The 23,281-nt window shown below is 50.4% G+C and overlaps 1 protein-coding gene across 18 annotated transcripts in view; it reads right to left on the bottom strand.

Annotated features, from left to right (window-relative positions):
- Positions 1–23,281, bottom strand: part of nbeaa (neurobeachin a) — a 94,048-nt gene that overhangs the window by 41,034 nt on the left and 29,733 nt on the right. For 15 of the 18 annotated variants that reach the window (XM_081702031.1, XM_081702034.1, XM_081702033.1 and 12 more), the window contains 7 exons: positions 12,328–12,559; positions 10,659–10,759; positions 10,067–10,162; positions 9,535–9,656; positions 7,980–8,106; positions 5,887–6,006; positions 5,293–5,439 (listed from right to left, as the gene is read on the bottom strand). In XM_081702031.1, the coding sequence (XP_081558157.1) occupies positions 5,293–5,439; positions 5,887–6,006; positions 7,980–8,106; positions 9,535–9,656; positions 10,067–10,162; positions 10,659–10,759; positions 12,328–12,559 (945 nt within the window). Of the gene's footprint in view, positions 1–2,729; positions 3,581–5,292; positions 5,440–5,886; positions 6,007–7,979; positions 8,107–9,534; positions 9,657–10,066; positions 10,163–10,658; positions 10,760–12,327; positions 12,560–22,356; positions 22,498–23,281 lie in introns of those variants that run through there. The other 3 variants (XM_081702040.1, XM_081702041.1, XM_081702042.1) reach the window with 3 other exon arrangements.

Here is a 23,281-nt window from a genome sequence, read left to right as displayed (position 1 = left end):
GCCGTAGCAACATTGCTGAATTTTGTTGTTGCGCACTTTGTGGGCAAGAAGACTCACGAGCTTATGTTCTGATGATGTTTCATCTGCTTTTAATTGTACGCAGGGTGATATTTCACTTCATAGTTTAGTTCTGAAACACCAGACATCGATTCTGGCACTTTGTTATGGCCGGTGGACTTTTTAACAATGAGGCCACAGGGAACTCGTGCTAACGCACCCCATAGGATCAGCTGGAGGGTGCGTTCTGATGCCCCTGTTATGTGATTTGCACCATTGTCGGAGTTGAGGTTTATAATCGAGTTTGCTGACAATGCAGCGATCATCTTCTGCATGACGGTGAGGTGGGTCGTCGGCCAGTTAGGAATTATTTTATCAAATGGTGTGAAGATTCATATTTGCAACTTAATGTCTCTAAGACAAAAGAGACGCTCGTGAACTTTAGCCGAAACCCTCCTGTTATAGTAGTGACGTTATAATGGCACAGCCATGGAGAGAGACGGTGATTACTCAGGCAAGATCTTGGACGATAAAATGCCTTTCAATGCCAACTGTGTTTCTTGAGAAAGTTGAGGGGTTTTAAAGCACATTAGTGGCTTGTCCTAATGACACCAAAACAATCCCAGAGTTCTTCATTCTTACTGTTCTGTCTCAGGCTTCCTTTGTTTGTTTGCTTGTTTGTTGTTGTTTTTAAAAAAAATGCAAATAATGCAAATTACCAGCTCCCAGATAAAAAAAAGGTGTCACCACACAACAGATTAATGAGATGAGATTAAGTGAGATTAATTCTGAAATAGTAACGCTATGCACAGGCACAGAATGTGAACAGCAGTCAAGGGTGGGGGGAGAGGTGTGCATACACACATATATGTCTGATGTGTGTGTGTGTGTGTGTGTGTGAGAAAGAGCGAGAGCGAGAGAGAGAGAGAGAGAGAGTGTATTTAAGTACCTCACATTCTGAAGTAGAGCTCAAGAGTTCTCCAACACAGAGATGAGGGGAAAAAGAGGGTTCCTCTTCACTGTGTGTGTGTGTGTGTGTGTGTGTGTGTGTGTGTGTGTGTGTGTGTGTGTGTGTGTGTGTGTGTTCGTTCCTCTAGCAGAGATCACTGTGGACCACATCCCACCCCATTTCTCAAAGACCCAAAACATGCGTGGAAAGCAGAAAATGTCCCAGCCTGCTGCAGATTCCTACTGCTCTACTCACTGCTCCCAAAGTCTCCCCCACTATATCACCACCATCCATCCCTCCCTCTCCATCAACCTCCTTCAAGCCTTCCATCTCTCCATCCACCACCCCGGCTACGGCGGCCTGCCCCAAACACCCCCCGAGACTGCTGTCATCACCTACCCACTATCCACCTTCCAGGCTACAGCTGCTGCTCCAGCACCCTGTGGCCTGGCAGACGCTCCTAGACCACTGATGATACATCACCCGCCCGGTGTTTGATACAACGGACCAACGGTTTGTGTCTCGTGGCCAAGAACAGCCCACAGGAGCATGGGAAATCTGGGCAGGGGTTCATGGCCAATCAAAATGTTCTGGCTCTTTGTAGGGCCTAAGCTCCACCTCCTGCCTGATTGTTTAGATGAGCAATTGAGGGTTAAGGGTCTTGCCCAGGGGCCCCAACAGTAGCAGCTCGGCAGTGTTGGGGCTAGAACCGGCAACCTTCTGGTTACTGGTTGAGTAGTTTAACCACTGAGTTAGCACTGCCCATTTCAGCATTAAACATGCCCTGGTTCAACAGTGCGCCTGGACCCTCCCACCATCCCGGCCAACGGTCAACGTCTAACTGGAAGACGTACTGGAATACAGAACACACAAGAGACAGAGAGAGACAGGGACAGGTACTTGTATTTGTACTTGAAGTAACGCGATTCGTTCGTTAGTCTGCTGGGACAGACACATCGTGCCTAGCAGGCGGAGGGCAGTTAACGCAGGCCTGGCTGGTCTGAGACAGGGCAGAACCAGGCACGGTGCCCAGGACACAGGTTATTCAGCCCCATCACATCTCTCTCTCTCTCTCACACACACACACACACACACACACACACACACACACACACACACACACAGAGTGCGTGTTTAATCAGAGTGCCTTGGCACTTCATCTTTCAATCTTATGCAATTTCCAAACTTCAGCTATATCCTTCCACCCATAAATGTACATCATTGCGCAGACCCGTGCAGTTCACACATCTGTGCCTTCAGCCCAGAAGTTCTTGTCAGTCAGAACCCTGGGAGATCCACACCACAGGCTAGCAGGACAGAAAACGGCCAGCTTTGACATGTCATGCTGCTTAGACATCTGGACAGTCTTTGGTGTTGTGCCCAGCCATGGGCAAACACAAACACAAACGCACCGACACCTGCATATAGGCATGTGGCCTAGGCAATGCTAAACATCAGGCCATACCGGTTACATTTTACTTTGAATCAGCATTCTAACTTAATTTCACCATCAAATATTGAGGTTATGTGCTCTGTGAAGTAAAGCATCACTAATGGCTTCTCCTACACACACACGCACGCGCACGCACACGCACGCACGCTCTGTCTAATTCACACGTATAGCTGGAGAAGGCAGGGGTCAGGGAGATTGAATCCTGTTACAGCTATTAATAATAAAAGCCCTCAGTTGGAGGCAGCCATGATGACTTGAGTGCTGGACAGAGCTGTGTGAGAGAGAGAGAAGTACAGAAAGAGAAAAAAGTTAAAAACCAGGGCTCTATACCAGCAGTCCATTTTCTATGAAGCCGTTTAACGAGGAGACGCGCTGTCCTCCTCAGACGTGGTTGCTAAGAGGAGGCGGCGAGTGGAGCCGTGCGCTCCCTGCGGAGCGATCCGTAACCGCCTCATTTCCTGCGCGTAATCGCCGTGAGCTTTAATTGAACCCCACAGCCTGCCGGCTCGCGGCGGCTATTCCGCCATCCGAAAAGTTCTTCTTGGTGAGAACGTCGAGGGCCTCCGGTGCGAAGCTGACTGGGAGGTGGGAGAGGAAGAGCAGCTTTGAACGTCCGACGTCAAAACGATCTGAATGCTACAACGCCTTGAGGGGAAATGGCGTTCGTGTAAAGATCCGCTGTCCAGCAGGGGGCAGTAGCTCGCATATCCCGGCTGTTACCACGGTGGTCAGCCAGCACAGGCACACTGCGCTTTTGTGAAGTGGGTGGTGGATGCAAATATAAAGGGTGTTTCGTGTGAGGCTGTTGAGCTGTTAAGATGTTGAGTTCCTGAGATTGCTCCGACTGGCTTCCATCAGCCCACAACTAACTTTAATCAGCTTTTACTTAGCTGTGGTGCTATTTATAACCTTCAGTCACCAGACCCTCAAATGCCTTTGGAGTCTGTCGCAACTCTCTGGAAGATTTAGAAATGGTTTATTTCTCTCTCTTTCTCTCTGTCTCTCTCTCTCACACACACACACACACACACACACACGATAATGCAGCTCTGCTTCCTTTCTGCCACAAAGAATATGCTTTGGTCGTCTTAGCCTCTTACTATTTCCTCTGAAACACGCCTGTTTCCTAGACGATGATGGGCAGTTGACGTGACCTATTAGCTTCCCTCATCTATCTGCCCCTCGGCCTCGGTGACCCTGTGGGATAAGGGGCCCCCTCCAAACACCCCCCCCCACACACACACACACTTTAGTCACCGAGGCCACAATCAGACCCCATCGACGCACAGCCACCCAATCAGAGCACTTAACGGGAGGGTGACGGACAGACCCGTGCCGATCGTTGAAGATCCAAGAAGACACATAGAGGCAGTGAGAAAAAGAAACATGGAGACAGAGAGAAGTGCTCTTCTCTGCCAAAAGAGCAAAGAGTTTGCCAACAGTGTGAACAAAACAAACATGAAAGAGCTGCACTTCCTAAGGGAACGCTCAAAATTCAAGGACACTCGGGAAGAAATCTCTCCAAAAAAATGACTGCTAAATGTCCCAGATTCAGCAGCCTCTTTGGCATTCAGGAATGGCCACACCTGCTAGAGGGACATGAGGTGTGCTGGACATCAGCACCCTCGTCTGCCTCCAGGAAAGGGAGACCTGTGTTGCATTAATATTCTTTAATACCTTCATACTACGGAACCCAAGATTTGCCAATACAAATGCAACGATGACATGCCAATAAAGCACATACAATTAAACTGGGTGGGCAGAAACAGAACACACACACACACACACACACACACACACACACACACACACACACACACACACACACACACACACACACACACACACACACACACACACACACATATATATATACACACACACACAGAGAGAGAGAGAGAGAGAAACCTAGTGAAAGACATATCGATTTTTGTGGAGAGGCAGTAAAGGAAGAAAACAGCAGTGGGGATATCAGAGGACGTGGAGTGAACTGGCAACCATCCGACGAGCTGCTGGCCTTCTCCTTCACACGGTCCTGTCTGTCAGTTATTTTGCAGCTATAGTAAGAGGCCTGGACAGACCGAGCACCTGCACATGCATGCGCACGCACGTCTCCAAGAGGAGCGCGTTAATGAGAAAGTGCTAAAGCAGGAAGATGTCAGTAGCAATGAATCCTCTTCCAATTCGAGCTTGAATTTGCCCCAAACGGCGGCGCCAGCCTCCCTGCTGAGACGGCAGGAGTCGCGGGCAAACCCCGGAATAAGCACACACCGCGCCGGAAAAAGGGAGAGGCGGAGCACTGGAAAGGCAGCGTGGCGGCGGTAATGATGGAGCGTTCCTGCTGCTCTGAGCAGCGCACTGGAGTCCCAGGCCCACGGGGTCTCTCCCGGCATCCAGAGAGGACGCAAGGAGAGGAATAAAGACTCAAGGTCATTCTCCCAACAGTTCTGCAGCTGGTAGCTGGTGTATGTGTATGTGTGTGTGTGTGTGTGTGTGTGTGTGTGTGTGTGTGTGTGTGTGTGTGTGTGTGTGTGATTTGGTGGGGGGGCGGGGGGGGGAGCAGATCGGGTGGGGGAGGGGAGAGAGAGCGAGACAGACAAACTGTCCCTGTTTCTAATAACCCTGGCCCATATATATTTAGCAGTGTTCTTTGCAGAGATCTGACACTGAGGCAATGAACATCTGAAGTGTTGCTAATTTCACACTAATCTTTCTGTGTACTAGTTTAGATGAACATCCTGTGAAACGTGTACGTGCCCGGACTATACTTGGAGTGTTAATTTTGTAGGTTAATCAAATATGTTTGAACCTAGCAGTGATGCAGAAAGTGCACAGGACAGCGCTCTCACATTCTCCCCCGCCGGAGCGCTGACGCGGGTGCGCGCCCTCTTACCTTATAGCCGGGTCCCAGCTGATGGATGGCGAAGATCTGGGCGGGGTTGAGGGCCTCGCTGAACACGTAGACGGCTCCCAGCTGCCCGCAGAAGACGCGGTTGGCGTCGGCCGTCTCCGACGAGCCCAGGAAACATTTATCATAGCTCTGGAGGTCGGCAACAGAGGTGAGGAAGAGATGGTTTATGAGGGCATGGGTGTCCCTCACCTCCCATTCCCACCTGCTTACACTCCGGCGAGAGCACATGCCCTTTCACATCGGACCCTCGTGGTGTGGGAACAGGGCCGGCCGCGCGGGTCGCCGGCCCCGCCTGCTCGGCTTCGTGGTCTAGCCAGCGGAGCGCTGCGTAACGCGCCAGGTAGCGCCAGGTCACGCACGCGCTGCACCCCTCATGCTGCTGAGCGTTACTTCTGCACGCGGGTGAAGTTTGTTTACTTTTCCACACATAGGCAAGAGAGAGCGAGAGGGAGGGATTGTGGGAGTGAGAGAGAGAGAGAGAGAGAGAGAGAGAGAGAGGGAAAAAGGGAGGGAGGGATTGTGGGAGTGAGAAAGAGAGCGAGAGAGTGCACCGTTAATCATGGCTGAGTCACTTACATCATTGGTGTTGACGTGCCAGGCCATGTCGCCATAGGAGACCAGCTGCCCGTTGACGTAGCAACGGATTTCGCTGTTCCTCCAGCGGTTGTAGATGTGCACGATGCTGATCATGTACCACTGCAGGACCGGGACAGAGAAACAGACACACATGAGCAGCACTGGACAGGCGGCTGTTCGTCCAGACCCATGTCACCGCGCCCCCACTGCGCGGAGGCCTTACACAGCTAACAGGGTGGGCTGGAGCTCTTGGGGAAAGACAAATAAAGTGATGGCGGAAGAAAAGGAGACCAAAGGCTTCCTTTAACCAGCGCTTTAATTCGGGGATTTCAGATTTGTTGTAGCAATATAATCCAGACAAAGCTTTGGCCGGGGAATGTTATACAGTCTTAAACCCTATTTTGGACAGGATTAGTTCATATGGGGAGGTGGAGTAATGCAATTAATACCGTCAGTGATGCGACTTCCAGCCAAATCCGCCATGTCATTTTTACAAACTATGCGCTCCCTTGTCAGTAAATATTCTGGCATTTTTTACCTACTATAAAATGACTGGTAAAAATAAGCCCAAGTTATTTTAATCCCATGTGAACTGCCATATCAGTAAATATTCCATCATAACCAGAGAAAAAGGAGTTTTTGTGCTGTTTCTCAAGCATGGAAGCGCTTACGTGCTTTATATACTTTGGCATACTTTGTTTTATATACTTTTGGCGTGTGTGCGTGTTTCTTGATACAACAGAGGAGAGCATTGTGGCCTAAAGACAGATGATCAGTTACAGAACCCAAGCACTCTGGGGGATTGTGGGTCTCGCAGACCTGAGGGTGCGCTCTCTCCTGGAGGGTGCGCTCTCTCTTTGACCTCAAGCTCTCTCCTGGAGGGTGCGCTCTCTCCTTGACCTCATCACTGGCCAAATCACTTGGTGCCCCCTGGTTCTGGTCCAGGTCTGTTTGTCTTTCATTGTTTGTTTCTCTAGCTCACTGAGTGGCTTCCTTTCTTACGCTCTCCCTCTTTCTCACACACACACACACACACACACACACACACACACACACACACACACTCACTCACAATGGGCGCGAACTCCATTGTTAAACAGAATACACATTCCAGTGGCTTATCCCAACATGCTGTTTTGTGAGCATGCTAATAGGTACACACTCCTCCACCATCCTGCTCTCAGAAGAGCCTGCACGAGGCACTCTGTCTAAAACATGCCACCGAGCAGAAAACCAGAGACCGTGTGATAGCCGACGGGGCAAAGACACAGTCAGAAAAGAACTCAAAAATCACACCAGATGATCTTGAAATAGATCAGGCCTCTCTTCTGACAGTAAGGGAGGAGAGAGAGAGAGAGAGAGAGAGAGAGAGAGAGAGAGAGAGAGAGAGAGAGAGAGAGGGAGAGAGAGAGAGAGAAAGCAGCGCTTTAGCTGGGTGATGTATATCTGCCTGCCATAGCATGAGGAACAGTGAGTAACCCACCCATAATGCACGCACGCACGCACACTCACACATACACACTCACACATACACACTCACCAGTCTATAATCACTTTTATGTATTTGTCTAATTCCTTATTTCTCCCCTCCGTATTTTATTTCTATTATTTATTTATTGTCCTTTCTCATCTGTACTTCTTCCAGTTACTATTTCATACCAATTACAGTATGGAGAGAAAGAGAGAGAGAGAGAGAGAGAGAGAGAGGGAGATAGAGAGAGGGAGAGAGAGGGTGGGAGGGGAGGAGATGAGATGAGATGAGATGAGATGAGAGCATGACCTCTCCATCCAGACTGGACCTCCACCCTGACCCTGCTGTGTGGGAGAAACCAAGCCGGCTCAGAGCTCTGTCCTAGCGTACAGGCAAGGTGGCACTGATGAGATCACTCTCTGAGTTGTGGCGTCATGGAAGAATCACTGGGCACTGTCGCCACCTCACCCAGACAGCATCTGGACTGCTGGGTTCTGGAGCTGAACAGTCTTCTTCCAGTACACACCACACACGTGTTGCCTATGCCATTACTGCTCTAGTGTGTTCTCTTGTGAGCAGTCCCACCTGGTCTGGGACCAGACGGGAACACGGCAATGCTCACCTTCCGAGGCTGGAAGTCGTACTTCACGCAGTGCTGGAAGCCCTTCCCCTTGGACTTCAGCGACGTCACGATCAGGCAGTTTCCCACAAAATGGGCCGAGTAGCCGATCCCTTTGCTGGTCCGGAAGCTGGGACAGGAAGTGAACGCGGCGGACACGGTTAGACGGGACGGAAAGACGACGGTGATTAACGACGGACGTCGCTATTGAATGTAAAAACCTCTGATGGTCTGGTTTGGTTTAACCAGATATGAGTCAGCATAAGCTGAATTTTAAAACCCTCGGGGAAAACAGTGTTGGGAGTAAAGAAAACATTCCTGCTCCTCCTCCCCCTCTCAGAAGCCAGAACTCATCTAGTCTACTGAGCTTTGAAACCAACATGGATGTCTGTGCTTGGCTCTGTTGATGGGTTATCCGCACCCGTGACTGCGTTCATGTCACGCTCACTCCGCCCTCCCCTTTCTGTGATGCTGTGATCACCAAGGCAACACACAGACACAGAACGGGGTCACATGCTGGTTTCAGCGTAGTCAGAGACTCAGGCAGTTCTGAAAAAAACCAATTCAAGAAAGAAAAAGGCAACGCGTGTGTGGTGTGTTCGGGAGGGGTGGGTTTGTTGGTGTGTGTACACACACGCCGTTCTATTACTTCATATTCTGCCAGTCAAATGAAAAATAAGTCTCCCGGGTCACAGTGCTGCAATTTCACACAGAAAATGGCAAATAAGAGAATAAAATTTAAATAAATAAGAATTTCTTCAACCTTGAAATGCTCCATAAAAACTGCTGTTCACAGAAGACACTTCATACCAAAAAGCAGCACCTTATGTCAATATGGAAAAAAAGTTTAAGATTACTTTTTTTAACACAGATGCTGTGTTCGTGTGACCCAGAATGGCCCAATACTCAGGTACTCTCTTTATAAAAGCCTTTTTATCGCTTTCCACAGAAATATTACTACAAAACACTAAATGAGTAGGATTACAAATGTTCTGCTTGTAACTGCTTGTCCTATCACCACAGGGACACAAACAGGCTGCTGTTATTCTTCCTCTTGTGTTTAACTCTAATGGCAAACGAACTGAACTACATTAAAACATGGATGAATGTGATTTGAACCGAATTGAAAAAGCGTGACGGACCATAGTGTTACGGTCTTTTCAGCCTCTGAAACATTAAAAGCACACCACCTTACCCTCCCATAAATGGCATGACTCTGGTATTTGTATTCATAGGTATTCATATTCATATTAATAAAGTCGCTTTCAGGTTGGTTCGAATGTCACGAAATGCACCGTTTTCAACTCTTTGTGAAGGCAAAGGGGGCAATTAAATCAAAAGGTCAAAGTTAACGAGGCTCGTCGGTGCGGCGTGACAAAGCGGGGCAGGCCCGGCTGTCTGGTGGCGGGTTGTTCCCGGGCCCATGCTGAGCCCTCTTGACGTATTTACCCAGCGCACCCTCGGCATGCCTCGCTCAGCGGAGAGGAGCCGCACGCTGTCCGGGGCCTAGCCGAGGGACTGTAGCATCCCGCAGGTTCCTGCGGTGGACAGGACTTACCAGTACAGGTAGGGTTTGTCCTTGTCTACGTTGATGTTGTTGAGAGGGTCCATACGGAACCACGTGTTGAGGGTAAAACCATTCTGGTAAGGCCACTTAGCAATGGGAGGCAAAGCGATAGCCTGAAGAAAGAAGACACTGCATAAACCTGCTGATCCAGGATCAGCTAGACGATCCAACTGTCTGACACAGGATCAGCTAGACGATCCAACTGTCTGATCCAGGATCAGCTAGACGATCCAACTGTCTGATCCAGGATCAGCTAGACGATCCACACTAATGTTCATTAACGCTGTCAATAAGATGATGGGGAACGACTCATATATGTTTCATATGTCTGTCTCATTTGAAAACTGCCATATTAAATATTAATAGATATTTAATATTTGTATAACTAATTCCTCTTGAAAGCACCAGAGTACTTTGGAAGTGTGTTGTGGTGTGAGATTTCACTGTAGCGGTTGCAAGCAGAGCTGGGCTGGTAGTACCCCACTGCGTGCGTGAAAGCAGGCAGAGAAAGGGAGAAGCTCACCGCTGCACTGCGCCCTGGGAAATTAAAGAAGGTGTCTGGGCCATGTCTCTGTGGCATCTGGTTCAGGATGGACAGCAGCTTGATGGCGTGTCTCGGCTGCCATAAGGAAGGAGATTGGGGTTGTTTAGACAGTGTCGTTGGGGGGGGGGGTTAGATTTTGAGAGCCAGGAATTTCAAATGAGATTAAGAACAGTACAAGTGGGACACAGGAGAGGAAACCATCACAGAACCATCACGGAAAGGAGGACAGAGAGAAAACAAGAGAGACACAGAAAAACAAGTAACAAGTTAAAACAACAAAAATATATTTCATTATGCATGCATGTGGTCTGGGGGTGGGGCTATCAGTTTATGACCTCACCGCAGATCACAGAACGTTTAACCAATCAATGGCCTGTCTGAGACCTCCACGGGGCGCACAGCTCTGGCTACTGGCCTCAGACATGTCCCTGGCCCAGCGGTTACAACAAAAGCACTGATCTCAGGTCAGTCCTTGCTCCTCACGTATTAACTGCTACGACTGCGGAGGCAGCAAGGAGACGATCTTACATCAGCGTCGTTGGTGCCGCAGCGTCGCGGGGCTTCCACTTACCCAAACGCCACTGTCCCCCCTCAGCATGCTGAAGAGCAGCTTCAGTTCCTTCACCGTGATGCTGTAGCTGGCCAGGACTCCCAACATGTCCACCAAGAGATCTGGGTGAGAGAGAGAGAGAGAGAGAGAGAGAGAGAGAGAGAGAAGGAGAGAGAGAAGGAGAGAGAGAACGTGAGAGAGAGAGACAGACAGAGAGAGAGAGAGAGAGAGAGAGACAGACAGAGAGAGAGAGAGAGAGACAGACAGAGAGAGAGAGAGAGACAGACAGACAGAGAGAGAGAGAGAGAGAGAGAGAGAGAGTGAGGGAGAGAGAAGGAGAGAGAGAACACGAGAGAGAGAGAGAGAGACAGACAGAGAGAGAGAGAGAGAGAGAGAGAGAGGGAGAGAGAGAGACAGAGACAGACAGAGAGAGAGAGAGAGAAGGCGAGAGAGAGAGAACGTGAGAGAGAGAGAGAGAGACAGACAGAGAGAGAAAGAACACGAGAGACAGACACAGAGAGACAGAGAGAGAGAGCAATAGAGTGAGAGAGAGACAGAGGGAGAGAGAGACAGAGTGAGGGAGAGAGAAGGAGAGAGAGAACGCGAGGGGGAGAGAGAGAGAACACAAGGGAGTGAGGGGGAGAGATAGACAGAGAGACAGACAGAGAGAGAGAGAGAGAACGAGCGAGCGAGAGAGAGAGAAACAGACAGAGAGAGAGAGAGAGAGAGAGAGAGAGCACAAGAGCGGGAACAAGTGCAAGAGAGAGAGAGAGAGAGAGAGAGAACACGAGAGAGCGAGGGAGAGAGAGAGCATGAAATCGAGGGAGGGACAGAACGAACCACATATATGATGCGTCAGAAGCAGTGCTGAGACTTGCAGACTCAGGCAGATGATGTCACTGAACCATTGCAGTGGGCCGGTGACATCACAAGGCTGGAGGCGGGCTCACAGAGTACGACCGCTCCTCACGCCACCATTAATCGTACGCCGGCGTCGCGATGGAGTGTTTTAGCATCCCGCAGAACCTAACGTGAACTGACACGTTGATGGGCAATAAAGAGCTAAATAATGTTTATCTTTATTTTTTTATGAAATTCGATACGTCATTTATCGCTGATCACGTCCTGTTCAGACAGCAGAAAACGGGGAGATGAACTCCAGGGCCAAGTGGAAGTTAAAGTGCCACGTCAGTGGTATGTAGGGAAATGGCGAGTGATTGGTCGATCAGAGTAGCAAAGGCAGGTGCCGTGTGCAGACCTGTCAGAGGGATGCAAAGAGCACAGAGCATCCTGAACGTGCGTACAGAAGCAATCTGACAAATTAGGCGCGCGTTAGCAGACCTGCATAGTGGGAAGGTAGTTACACACACGTACTGGTCACAGGAGCGCACTATGAGTGCAATATGAGCGCACTATGAGCGCTGTGGAGGCAATCTGTAGCCTCCCTGCCATAACGGTGCAAACCCACTGGGTGTGAAAGCGTACTGAAGTGCATGCTTACAGCAAAACAACAGGCAGGAGAAAAATAAAAGTGCTTTTATTATTTAATGAAAAGTAGCTTGGACTTGTGGACAATGGACTTTGACCCACAACTCTGATTAAATCCCCCCCGCCCGCCGAGTGATTTCAGAGCCTGCCTGGCTGGGTGTGTTTTGTAGCCATGGCGACAGCGCGTTCTGACCACGCCTACCTGCAATCATGTCGTCGACGGCGCTCATCTTCTGCAGGGCCTGCTGGATTAGGCCCACCTCGGTGCTGGTCTGCAGGTTGCGCACGCTCTTGCGCAGGACAGCGGTGAACATGCTCCAGATCTCGGCCTGGCACGTGACGTCGCAGTGCTCCAGCAGCTCCACCATGCACGCGATGCTCTCCGCCGCCTGGATGATGAAGTTCATCTCCAGGTCGAACTCGCCCCCGACGAGCTGTCAGACGGAGGGAGGAGGGGGATGGGGTGAGGAAAGGGATAGAGAATAAATGTGAGAGAGAGAGGGAGGAAGGCAGAGAGGTAATTTTTTAGAACGAGGGACGTAAATGAAATTGGCGACAAAGTGAAGTTGCAAGAAAGCATTCAGGGCGGAGCGGTGGGCGGAGGAGAAAGACAAACGGAAGCAAGAGAGAATTACAGAAGCAGAGCTCGTACAGGAAAAAAAGGCCTCCCAGCCCAACAGACTCGGATCGCTGCTCCGGCCTATGGGGGGGGGGGCGGGGCGCGTAGGGGGAGTGGTGTCTCCACGGCGAACGGTAATCAATGGCGGCACTCAGGACGCTCAACAGGCGTGAAATTGGCCGGGCTGTGATGGAGAAGCCCAGGCCCGGGCGTGAACACGGTGGACGCTAGGAAGGAGTGCTGGACTTCTCCCCGACACTGCTGCAGAGGAGACAGCGGCTCGGAGCCGAGCGTGCGCACCTGCCCCGGCCTGCCGCGCTCGCGCGTCCCACCCGTCGCCTCCAGATTCCTTACGATGGATCTATAAACGTCTGCCAACACCGAGCCGGACGGCGAAACCTTTCGCACGTGGAGGCGCTGATCGATTTGAACGTCCATAATGCCAGGCTGTTAGGGATGCCGACCTTGACTAGTTACCGAGTCTGGTTACGGGTCACTTATAAACCCTCGAAATAACGACATCGTCCATATGAAGATGAAGAGCTCGGCTGTGCCCAGAGACCGCAGCTTTGGCTCACAAAATCAATACTGACTAACCTTTAGCGATGGTTCGATCTTGACTAGAGCAGAGTGCTGCAGTAGGTGGAGCAAAATGTAGATGGGGGACCTTGTCACCAACACAAGGCCTAATGCACGATCTATAGCGCCCCCCACCCGCGGGGAAGGCTGGTCTGACCACTCCTATAGATTTCCACTGCTACATAAGTCCCAGAGGCTATTAGTAAGTGGAAGATTAATTGTAGGATGTTTACTAATCCATACTTGGCACTCAGTGAGATAGTTATGTGAACTCTAAAAGGGAATTCAAAGTTACAGGTTAATGTGGAAAAAAACAGTATGTTGCTAAATACAGCAGGGAACGCAAGCATAAAAAAAATCTATAAAACAGAACTGTTTTGAGAAACCAGGAATATTTAAACATTAGCTCAAACACTCAAACAACACGCCCCCCCCCACACACACACACGCGCGGTTGAGTTCCGCACCCCACTCAACCCACTTTACAGAGGTGGCGCATTCCATCATTCTAGGTCTTGTCAGTAGCTAAGGACGCAGTTCAGAACGGAGCAGCCAGACCTCCAGTAATATGACGCGCTCCGCTTGGAAAGTGGCGTAATACACACGGTCTGACCATGTGACCGCGTTTCATTCTGCAGATGTAAAGATGGAACCCTGGTGTGTGTAACAGGGCTAAGTGTGCTAATAAACTGAGGGCGTAGTCTGTGTTAAAGACGCGATACTTGACTCTAGCTAAAGGAGCAGTCATATCGGCAATCCCCCCCCCCCCAGACATGCACCAGGCAGACTGCCTTTGCTGCATTTTTGGAAATGAGCAAATTGGATTTGTTCGGGCGCGCCAGCTGAAAACAAAGGGCAAGCAAATGGAGCGAATCGCACGCCGGTCTGAGAGCGGCGTCACTCAACAGATAACAAGATCGAGCGCGACAGAGGGAACGTGAGCGGCGACGCTGCATCGCGCTCCAGCGCGCTTGCGCCCGGGCGATGGGTCCTTCAGGCTGTCACCTCTTCACCGGACCAAGCGCAAACATACTCTACTGGACTGACAGTTGCGACACTCTTGATAAAACACCACTCTAATAAAAGTAGAAGTCGTCCATTTAAACGTCCACTCCAATAAAAGTATATAATAACATGCCTTTAAAATGCCTTTAACTACAGAAATTAAAAGTGCAGTGATCCTTTATGGTGATAATAGTGTTTCTGTAATAAGAGATATCACTCCCCTTGGCTTCCTCCACCCGTGTTTGGTAAGGAGGCTCCGATTTCTCTCAGTGGGCACACACATATCTGTTAGTACCCGTCTGTTAAATCAGTCTCACGTCAATGTCAATCAGCACTGACAGTGTTAAATTAGTCTAATACCAATAGCAATTAACCTGAGCACAAACAGCAGAGAACACCACAGGTGAACAGTTCCCTGAGAGGGCATGGTTGGATATGGAAGCTTGGCAACAGAGCACGCGTTTGGAAGTCCTTCAGCAACATAGCACACATCTCAAACTCCTTCTGCTTAACCACTTTATTTGAGGATAACCACAGGTATGCAAGCAATCCCAGTTGCTAAGTGAAGAAGGTCCAGAAATACTATCAGTTTATGCACCGTTTATGCACTACGCCCTTTAAAGCACACTGTGTAGATCACATATTCAAGGAATTAGACATTTTCTCTGCTTCAAAGTAACAGGGAACACTTAGAAATGTAGTGGTCTTCGTAAAGCTGGAAGTACTTGACCACAGTACAGATGAGGCCACAGTACAGTACCTGACCACAAGTACAGATGAGAACACAGTACAGGTCTGACCACAGTACAGGTCTGACTACAGTACAGATGAGACCACAATACAGGTCTGACCACAGGACAGCCCAGTAGCAGGCCTCAATGCAGCGCCTGCCCTGCTTGGCTTTGACTACGAGGAGCTCCAGCTACACCCAGCGTGAGATGGACACACATGGCTGGGAGCTGCCACGCCTGGGCCTCCTCGCCAACGTCCATCCTCAACCTGCAGAATCCATTAGCTGAAATTACGCAAAGGCCTTGTAGCATCGAGCTGCAGAGGGAGAATTCACTCTCCCCGTTTCAAACGTTCTGCTTGCCACCTTCTAATATTTAGATATCTCTCTATACCCCCCCCCTTTTTTTTTTTGCCAGTATGCATGAAGAAACTTGAAGACGAGCCCATTTCAAAGCCACTTCTCAAATTACTTCATTTCTTCACGGCAGCCTGCGACAGACCCTGGTGGGCGCGCTCAGAGACAGAAAATAACCGTGCATTTGATGTTTAATGTGATGTTGCCAGGCAACCGTGTATTGTGCACGCGTGTGACTAAAGTGGGAGAGAGGTGCACGAGTCAGGAAGCAGTTAGACAGCTGATAGTGGGAGCTGCGTGATGCTCTGCCCCCCTGTTCACCGTGGCAACGGGAGCTATGTGGCGCTCAGCCTCCCCGTTCACCGTGGCAACGGCGCTGTGTGATGCTCAGCGTCCCTGTTCGCCGTGGCAGCGACTCTTCACTGCCGGCTCGAACAGATCCGATCTGGGCATCGGCCTCGGGGCGTCTCGTCACAGGAACGCAGATAAAGGTTTTGTGCAGCGGGGTTTTGATGCGCTGTTGAGGATGACGCAAAGGAGGGGCAATTTGTGTGTGTGTGTGTGTGTGTGTGTGTGTGAGAGAGAGAGAGTGTGTGTGTGTGTGTGTGTGAGTGAGTGAGTGAGAAAGTGAGAGAGAGAGAGAGAGAGAGAGAGAGAGAGCGAGAGACAGACAGAATAAACTGGGAAAATTTGAGAAGGTTTCACAAAAGGAGACACAAGTCCCCCCAACCCTCCTGTTGTGCTTCCCCTTCAAATCTGTTCTATTCTCCTGAAAAGATATGAAAGGCACTGAGAGGTGGAGAGCGTCTGTGATGCGCAGCCGAGCCTGTGGCAGTCCCGCGGCAGTCCCGCGGCAGTCCCGCGCCTGTCACGCCCCAGCCCACCGGTCCTGGGAGCCCCTACATCAACAGCAAGATGCGTGTGCCCATGGGGCCGGCGTTTCTCCAGGCCCAAGTCGGAAACCACGTGCCCCATATTCCGCACAACCTAATCCAGAATTCCCTGTTGTGCTGAGGAATCCATTGGAAATGATCAAATAATTTAACACAAAATTCGCATATTTCAACACACAGTATTTCAGAGTTGTTGTATCATTTGCATCAGCCGAGGCTCCGCTTCGCACATTCTCCTTTATCGTTGCTATAGCGATGACCAAATGGAGATTCACAAGGTGTTGTTATTAGATGAACCAGTTCCATAGCTGTGAACTATTACACTCTTCAGTTTAGATGCACATCACTGCTCCTGCACGCAGCGCGAGACAGGTGATCTCATTACAGGCACGCCACTACTCTGCGGGAGCAAACCCCCAAGACCGGCTCTGTGTGGGAAGGCCGGACAGAAGGAGAAGACCAGGGGGAGACAGACTTAATGCACATCAGGAACTCGCAAGATGAGCAGTGCATTTAGAGAATGCCGACGCAGATCACAGCAGAATGTGAACGTACCGGATGGATGTCTGCTTTGCGGGGGCACAGTATGCACACCTTACTACAAACAGAAATGGCTGAGCTCACGCGCGGGACCGAGACGGCTCATCTTGTGACCTTCTTCCGCCTGAATGCGCTGGAGCGCGACGTGTGCGCGAACACGCGAGCTGCTCTGCTCCCGCCATCTGCGGCCACCTGCCCTGGAGCTGAAAGAACACCGAAGGTTCCTGCGCGCACATCTTCCACCTGACGGTTAAAAGGCTGCCAGGCCGAGAACGTGAGACAGGCCCTACCGGTCTGTCTGTGTAAATGGGCACTCTGGAAGACACCGCCCCCCTAAACTGGAGAGGGCAGTCAATTAAAGAGCCATTATGATAATCTTATTATGATTATGGTATTCAGGAACATATTTTCATGAGTGTAATAATGATCTTCTGCATAAAGGGCAAAGTGAGGCGCACCCGTCATCCCGCCGCGTGGTGAGACCCCCGGTGCCGCCAGACTGCCGTTTTGGGTTTTTTTTTCCTCTCCCGGACGCGTGGCGTAATTGGAAGGAAAGATGGCGTGTGCTCAAGGAGCTGGAGGTGTGAGAAAACGTGTTCCAGCACACTGCTGAGCGTCTAATTACGCAAGTGCAAGTCTAGCAATCCGCTCGCACGGGCCGGCGCCAAGCGGGAGGGGCCCAGCTGGCTCGGGCCACAGCGGGCCTGGCTCGGGGCCAGCGAGGGGCCGGGTTCGGGAGTGGGACCCGGACAGCTCCAGTGTCCCGCTGGGCGTCAGGCACGCCGCACGCAACAGCCCTGATCGTTTGTGGCAGTACAATAATAAACACTGTGTACAGGAACGTTCAGACAATGGACGCTCGCGCTCGGAAGAGCATATGGAGAACAACGGAATCAATTATAACCTACACGGCTCTAAAGATGAACAGAAGTGCCTTTTGAAGAATGCAGGAAACGCAGCGCAGCCCCTACTCATCCAGAAACGCGGCTAACAACGCCTGTTGTTACGGCTGTTCAAAGTAATTATCCACTGGTAAGTAGCGACTATGCCATGAGTCCTCCCTCGTGCATCCCTGCATGTCAAAAGTTACTGACTTTGGCACTTTCAGAAACAAATTATCCAGCGATGTCCCATTTCGCTACGCACCGGGACCCGGTGCCTGCCGTGGCGTTTCAAACCCGGCGCTCGGGGTCGACTACGGGGAAGAGGACGACCGCCGAAACGACCCGTGCCAGCGGTGGCAAGCTTGCTCTGACGGAGATCCCGCTTGATTTGGTTTGTGCAGCGTGATGTGACACCACTGCGAGGCAGAACGTTGCATGTCCCCAGTGGGCTCGCTCCTTCTCCAGCTCCTGTCAATTTGAGCACTTCTTCCAGTTGATTCCACTTCGGATATCTGAGGCTTTACTGCGGTGTGACCATCTGTCCTGCAGGGCCGCTGTGTTTTGGTCTCCTGCCTCTTGGAGCCAGACCGCGCTCCCGGTTTCGCACTACGTGGCTGGGCTAGCGTGGTATCGCTTTCCTGTCCCTCTCCACACTGCGGCGCTCCAGTGAATCGGCCATGCTGGGAGGAGAACTGAACGCCGCTCCCAGTCTGCAGCGCTTCCGGCTGGAGGTGCTTCCCGGGGACAACCTCAGCCGGGGTACAAGGCTTTCCGTTTCCATGCCGAGGGCACTGGGTGGGCAGACGGAAATGCCGTGAGACGATCGCCTCACAACAACCATTACAGAACGGAGAAGCACAAACGCGGCTTGTCCCTAAAGAAAGGAACCGGCCCCTTGAGTGAAGCCACTCGAGTGGCAGGCGAAGTGATTTTAATGAGCTCTAAACTTCAGACGCTCTTTGGCCAAGGGGAACCAAAGGAAAGAGTCGCCATAAAGCAGGAATGTCATGCTGGGAGCACAGCTGTCTGTGGCGTGACTGAGTTAATAATAAACACAAACAGCGCACGGAGCCAGTCCTCCTGTAGCGTCAGCTGTACAAATGCAGGTAGAAGTGCAGCAGTCCTGCTCCTCCACGGTCACCTTGGTTTACGGTGGCCACCCTTTTCCAATGACGACCCCTTACCTACCCACACAAAACAACGTTCCCCCCTCATCCCCACTGAAGAAGCCCTTTTCAGATAACGCCCTGCGTCTTCCCCGCACCCACTCCGAATGCTCATTTTAATTACACTGAGCGTGGGTCAAAGGTAAGAGGAACGCCGGTCAGCCATTAGCGGCCATTAACCCGTAGAGATGACAAAGGAGCTTTGAGTGTGGCGTCATTCAGCGGGACCTTCAAACGGGACTGAAGTGTCCTGCTACAGGAGCAGAGAGCGCTAATTACGCAGCCGCCTCCCCGGGGTAATTTGCACCCATTGTGCAGCGAGAGCCAAATCAAGACACGAGATCACGGATTAAGCACTTAATGGCAGAAGAGGGGAGAGAGAGAGAGAGAGAGAGAGAGAGAGAGAGAGAGTGGGGGAGGACAATGCTGAAAGAGAGAGAAAAAGAGAGTGAGAGAGAGGATGACAGTGAGAGAGAGAGAGAGATTAATGCTGCAGGAAGTTGGGGGAGATGGTAATTACACGCTGGTTTACAGTCATCACAGCCCACTTGGGTCTGTCTGAGTGGCGCCCACAGGCTGCGCTTCTATCCAGAAGGTTCCTGTCATCAGCGCGGTGTTTACGTTTGAGTCTGCTTCTGAATGCTGTGAGGACACGTCCAGCCAAAGCAGGCACTATTCACACGGTACCCAGAATCTGGCAGAGGTGGGCACGAGGCCATTGGCACGGGGCCGGTCTCCCCCGCTCACGGCTCTCGAAGAGAACATGCAACGCCGTGGGCGTGTTTGGGGTCGTAGCTATGACAACAGAAAAAAAATTTGCTTTTAGGGAGATGGAGAGGGACGTGGAGAAAGCCAGGACCGAGGGCGGCGTCCACGGAAGGGTGTGGCACTCAGTCCTAGTGCTGGAGGCATCGTTTTCCGCAAAGACCGCCGACTTCTGCTCAGCTTTGTCGTGCCCATGTCTGCCGGGGTACGCCGGAGGAGGAGGCAGACGAAATGTGCAGTGCGAGTGGCCCACAGAAGACGAACCGGACCTGCTGCGGTTTACAGAGCAGAGTTGCGAGGGGACGAGGACAGGAGCTTGGTGAGCATGCGCAACTCTCCAGGGACGGATCTCTCTCTCTACTTTTGCTCGAGGAGGCAGATCACTGGTCAAGATGAAAGACCAATTCCCTGCGGCTTCTGTCCGTGTTTTCCAGGACGGCCTCTTCCCCACCTCCCACAACCTTCTCCATGGACGGCTGTTGGGAGCAGCCGCCTCTCTCCTCCCGTGAGAGACAGACAACGTTCCAGTGGCTCTTTCACTCTGAACCGTTCTGTCAGTCTTTCTCTCTTGCTTTGTCTCGCTCTCTCACCTTCCACCCCTCCTCCAACCCCTGACAGCCCAATTCAACATATACAAGCCATCACATCCACAAAAAGCTGGGCAACCAATCCCTTACTGTCATTCACATTCATACATGTGCACCCATGCATACACACACACACACACACACACACACACACACACACACACACACACACACACACACACACACACACACAGATCAATAAAGCGAAGAAAGAGGGCCTTTTGTTATCTATGATTAGATTTTCATGAGGAGGAACAGGAGCTGTCCTGATGGCCATCTGCTCATTCACTCCCCCAAAGCCCCCTGGGAAATGCAGTCCAGGGGTTCCGCGGGTTCTCACTTTTCTTAGGTTTCCCTTTGCTGCCGTAGTCATTAAACATGTCACAACACATCAACATCAGGACAGACAAGAAAACAGAGGAGATTTAACACCTAAACCCTCCATTTATCCTTGAAACTAGACACATTTTTTTTGAAATAATATTGTTATTTTATTTCAAGGGAATGAATGGTAAACAGCATTGCAATAAAGCAATAATTCAAAAATAAAAATAACTAAATGCAATAATGCAAAAGCTAGTATACCCTTTGAATAGTTAGTTGAGGAGATGTTATCCCCTGGAACTCCAAAAATGGCCAACTCCTAACTAGGCTGAAGTTCCACTTTAAGTGCATCAGACAAAGTTTTAAACACTGCGAGCCAAATGTCCACGATCTTAGGGCAATCCCACAACACGAGCTAAGTTTGTCACGGCAATGCCTGGTGCACATTTCACCCACATCTGAATACGTCTTAGCCGACCTAGTTTCCCGGTAGTAAAAACGATGAACAGTCTTACATGGGACTGACCCCAAGCAAACACAGGATGGGACACTCCCCCACGTCTGAGCTGATATCTACACTTCAAGTTCCTCTGACTTGGATTCCATTTTAGCTAGTGATGGGTCTTTAACAGCCATTATACTGATATACAGTTCTGAAATTAGGCCCTTTGAGTACACTGCGGCATCTATAATGGCCAAGAAGGTTGTGCTCTGCATGCTAATGAAACGCCGCCAAGTTTGGGAATAGCGGGATAAGGGGGAGCATTTGTGCTCACGTTTGGGAGACGAGAACCGGAATCTGGCACCGGTCCCGTCTCCGTAAAGGTCTCGGAGTCTGCAGAGGATCGCCTTCTGGCGTTCCTTAAAGACGGAACTCATCAGGCAGATGTGATCATCACAGATAGGGCCTTGGCACTGGAAGAATCCCATCCCAGCCTGCACCAGGCTTTTTGGTACATCAGTCGCCCAGTAATATCAGCTAAGCTGGGGCAGAGAAAGCACTCCCAGGGCTTTCTGTCTCGGAAGAAATTCTTTATGAATCCTAGGAATTTTGTCATTCCACAAAAAAAAAAAAAGATATAATTTTGTCTACTTTCTGAAAGAAAGACTTAGAAAGACTTAGAAAGACAGACACGAAGACGCTGGAACAGGTATAAGAATCTCAGTAGTGGATTCATTTTAACACAGTTCTTTCTGCCTGTGAGGGCAGATGCCTTCAGAAATGGAAGTAGCTTGTTAACAAGAGCTTTGACATTTCCTTGAAACCAGGTAGACAGGGCATGAATGAGATTAATTCCTAAATACTTGAATCCTTGCCCAAGAAAAGCAAATATAATCAGACTGAGGAAACCAATAAATGCCTTACATTTAACACACATTTATAAAACTAATTAATCAATCAATCAGGGAGTAAATTCAGTGACATACACACTCTTACACACACACACACACACACACACACACACACACACACACACACACACACACGTATAAAAAGCAATATTTTAGGCACTATAGCATGCTGTGAAAATGCTGCTTTGCTTGTTAATTGGACATGCTGTGGAGGACCAATATTCCGGCGGGGTCAGTGAGCAACAGAGTACCCAGCGCTCCTGGCTGTTAGAAGTTAGTTAATCTGCTGGTTTGGAGGAACTTCGAATATGCCCTAGTCAGCAGTGACCTGAGGCAGCTTAAGGTTATGGCTTTTGAGCAGTGCAGTTTACTGCCTGGATCTGCTCTCGCTGCACTGTGAGAAGAGCTGAACCCTCCATGAGGACTTACGTGGTACAGTCCGGCTGCTGAAGATGCCACCTTAAAACCGCTTAGCCGGGACGAGGGATGCTCCTCTCTGATCAGTGCGTACTGGAACACGCAGCAGGGAAAAAACGAGAGAGAGAGAGGGGAGGAAGAGAGAAAGAGGGGAGTGGGAAGGAGGGAGAGAGAGAGGGAGGGAGGGGGAAGGACAGAGAAGGAGAGATGTGGGGAGAGGGAGAAGGAGAGAGAGGGAGGAATTCCCAGTTTTCCAGGAGTATGTGTGTGTGTGTGTGTGCACCTAAAAGGAAATACCCCATGCAAAACACCTACCACATCTAACAATAAACAAACACAGGCACCCTTGGTTGGCTCACCATTAGGTACAACACACAGGATTGGTGAGGCCGCGGTGAAACTCGTCCAAACCAATTAAACGCAGAGACTGCCTGAGGCCACGTCACCTGCTAACGCATTCATCAGCACTGCTACTCCAGTCCTACCCACAGGGTTCAGACGAAGATCTAACCTGCGATCTCAGCACGTCTTTGTCAACAAAGTATCGCCTACAGTCAGGAATGATCTGTTGAATAAGACACAATGAAGTGGACGACATGATCGTACTGTGAATGCACAAATATGACAAAAGCCTTTCATGATAAGGGAGCCCATTAGTGAACGCCCGACACGTTCTCGGGAGATATTTCAGCACGGCACGTGGACACTGCTGGAACTAAACAGGCCTGCTTCGGCCTTCACACAGCCTGGCGAATCAGGCTCTCTCTCCAGGGTATGGTGAGCATTGATCATCAGGACATGTGATTTGGGCAGGACTGGGAGCATGCTGACCAAAGCTGGAGAGCTCAGAATGCTAGGAGTGCATCGTTATAACACAACAGCTGCTCTCCATACTTTACTATGAGCACACGCACATGACTCAAGTGAATGCGTTTAC

The sequence above is a fragment of the Electrophorus electricus genome, chromosome 19, assembly GCF_041902795.1.
Source record: "Electrophorus electricus isolate QZ-2024a chromosome 19, ASM4190279v1, whole genome shotgun sequence".
Lineage (NCBI taxonomy): Eukaryota > Metazoa > Chordata > Actinopteri > Gymnotiformes > Gymnotidae > Electrophorus > Electrophorus electricus.
This window is presented reverse-complemented; position numbering and strand designations above follow the sequence as displayed.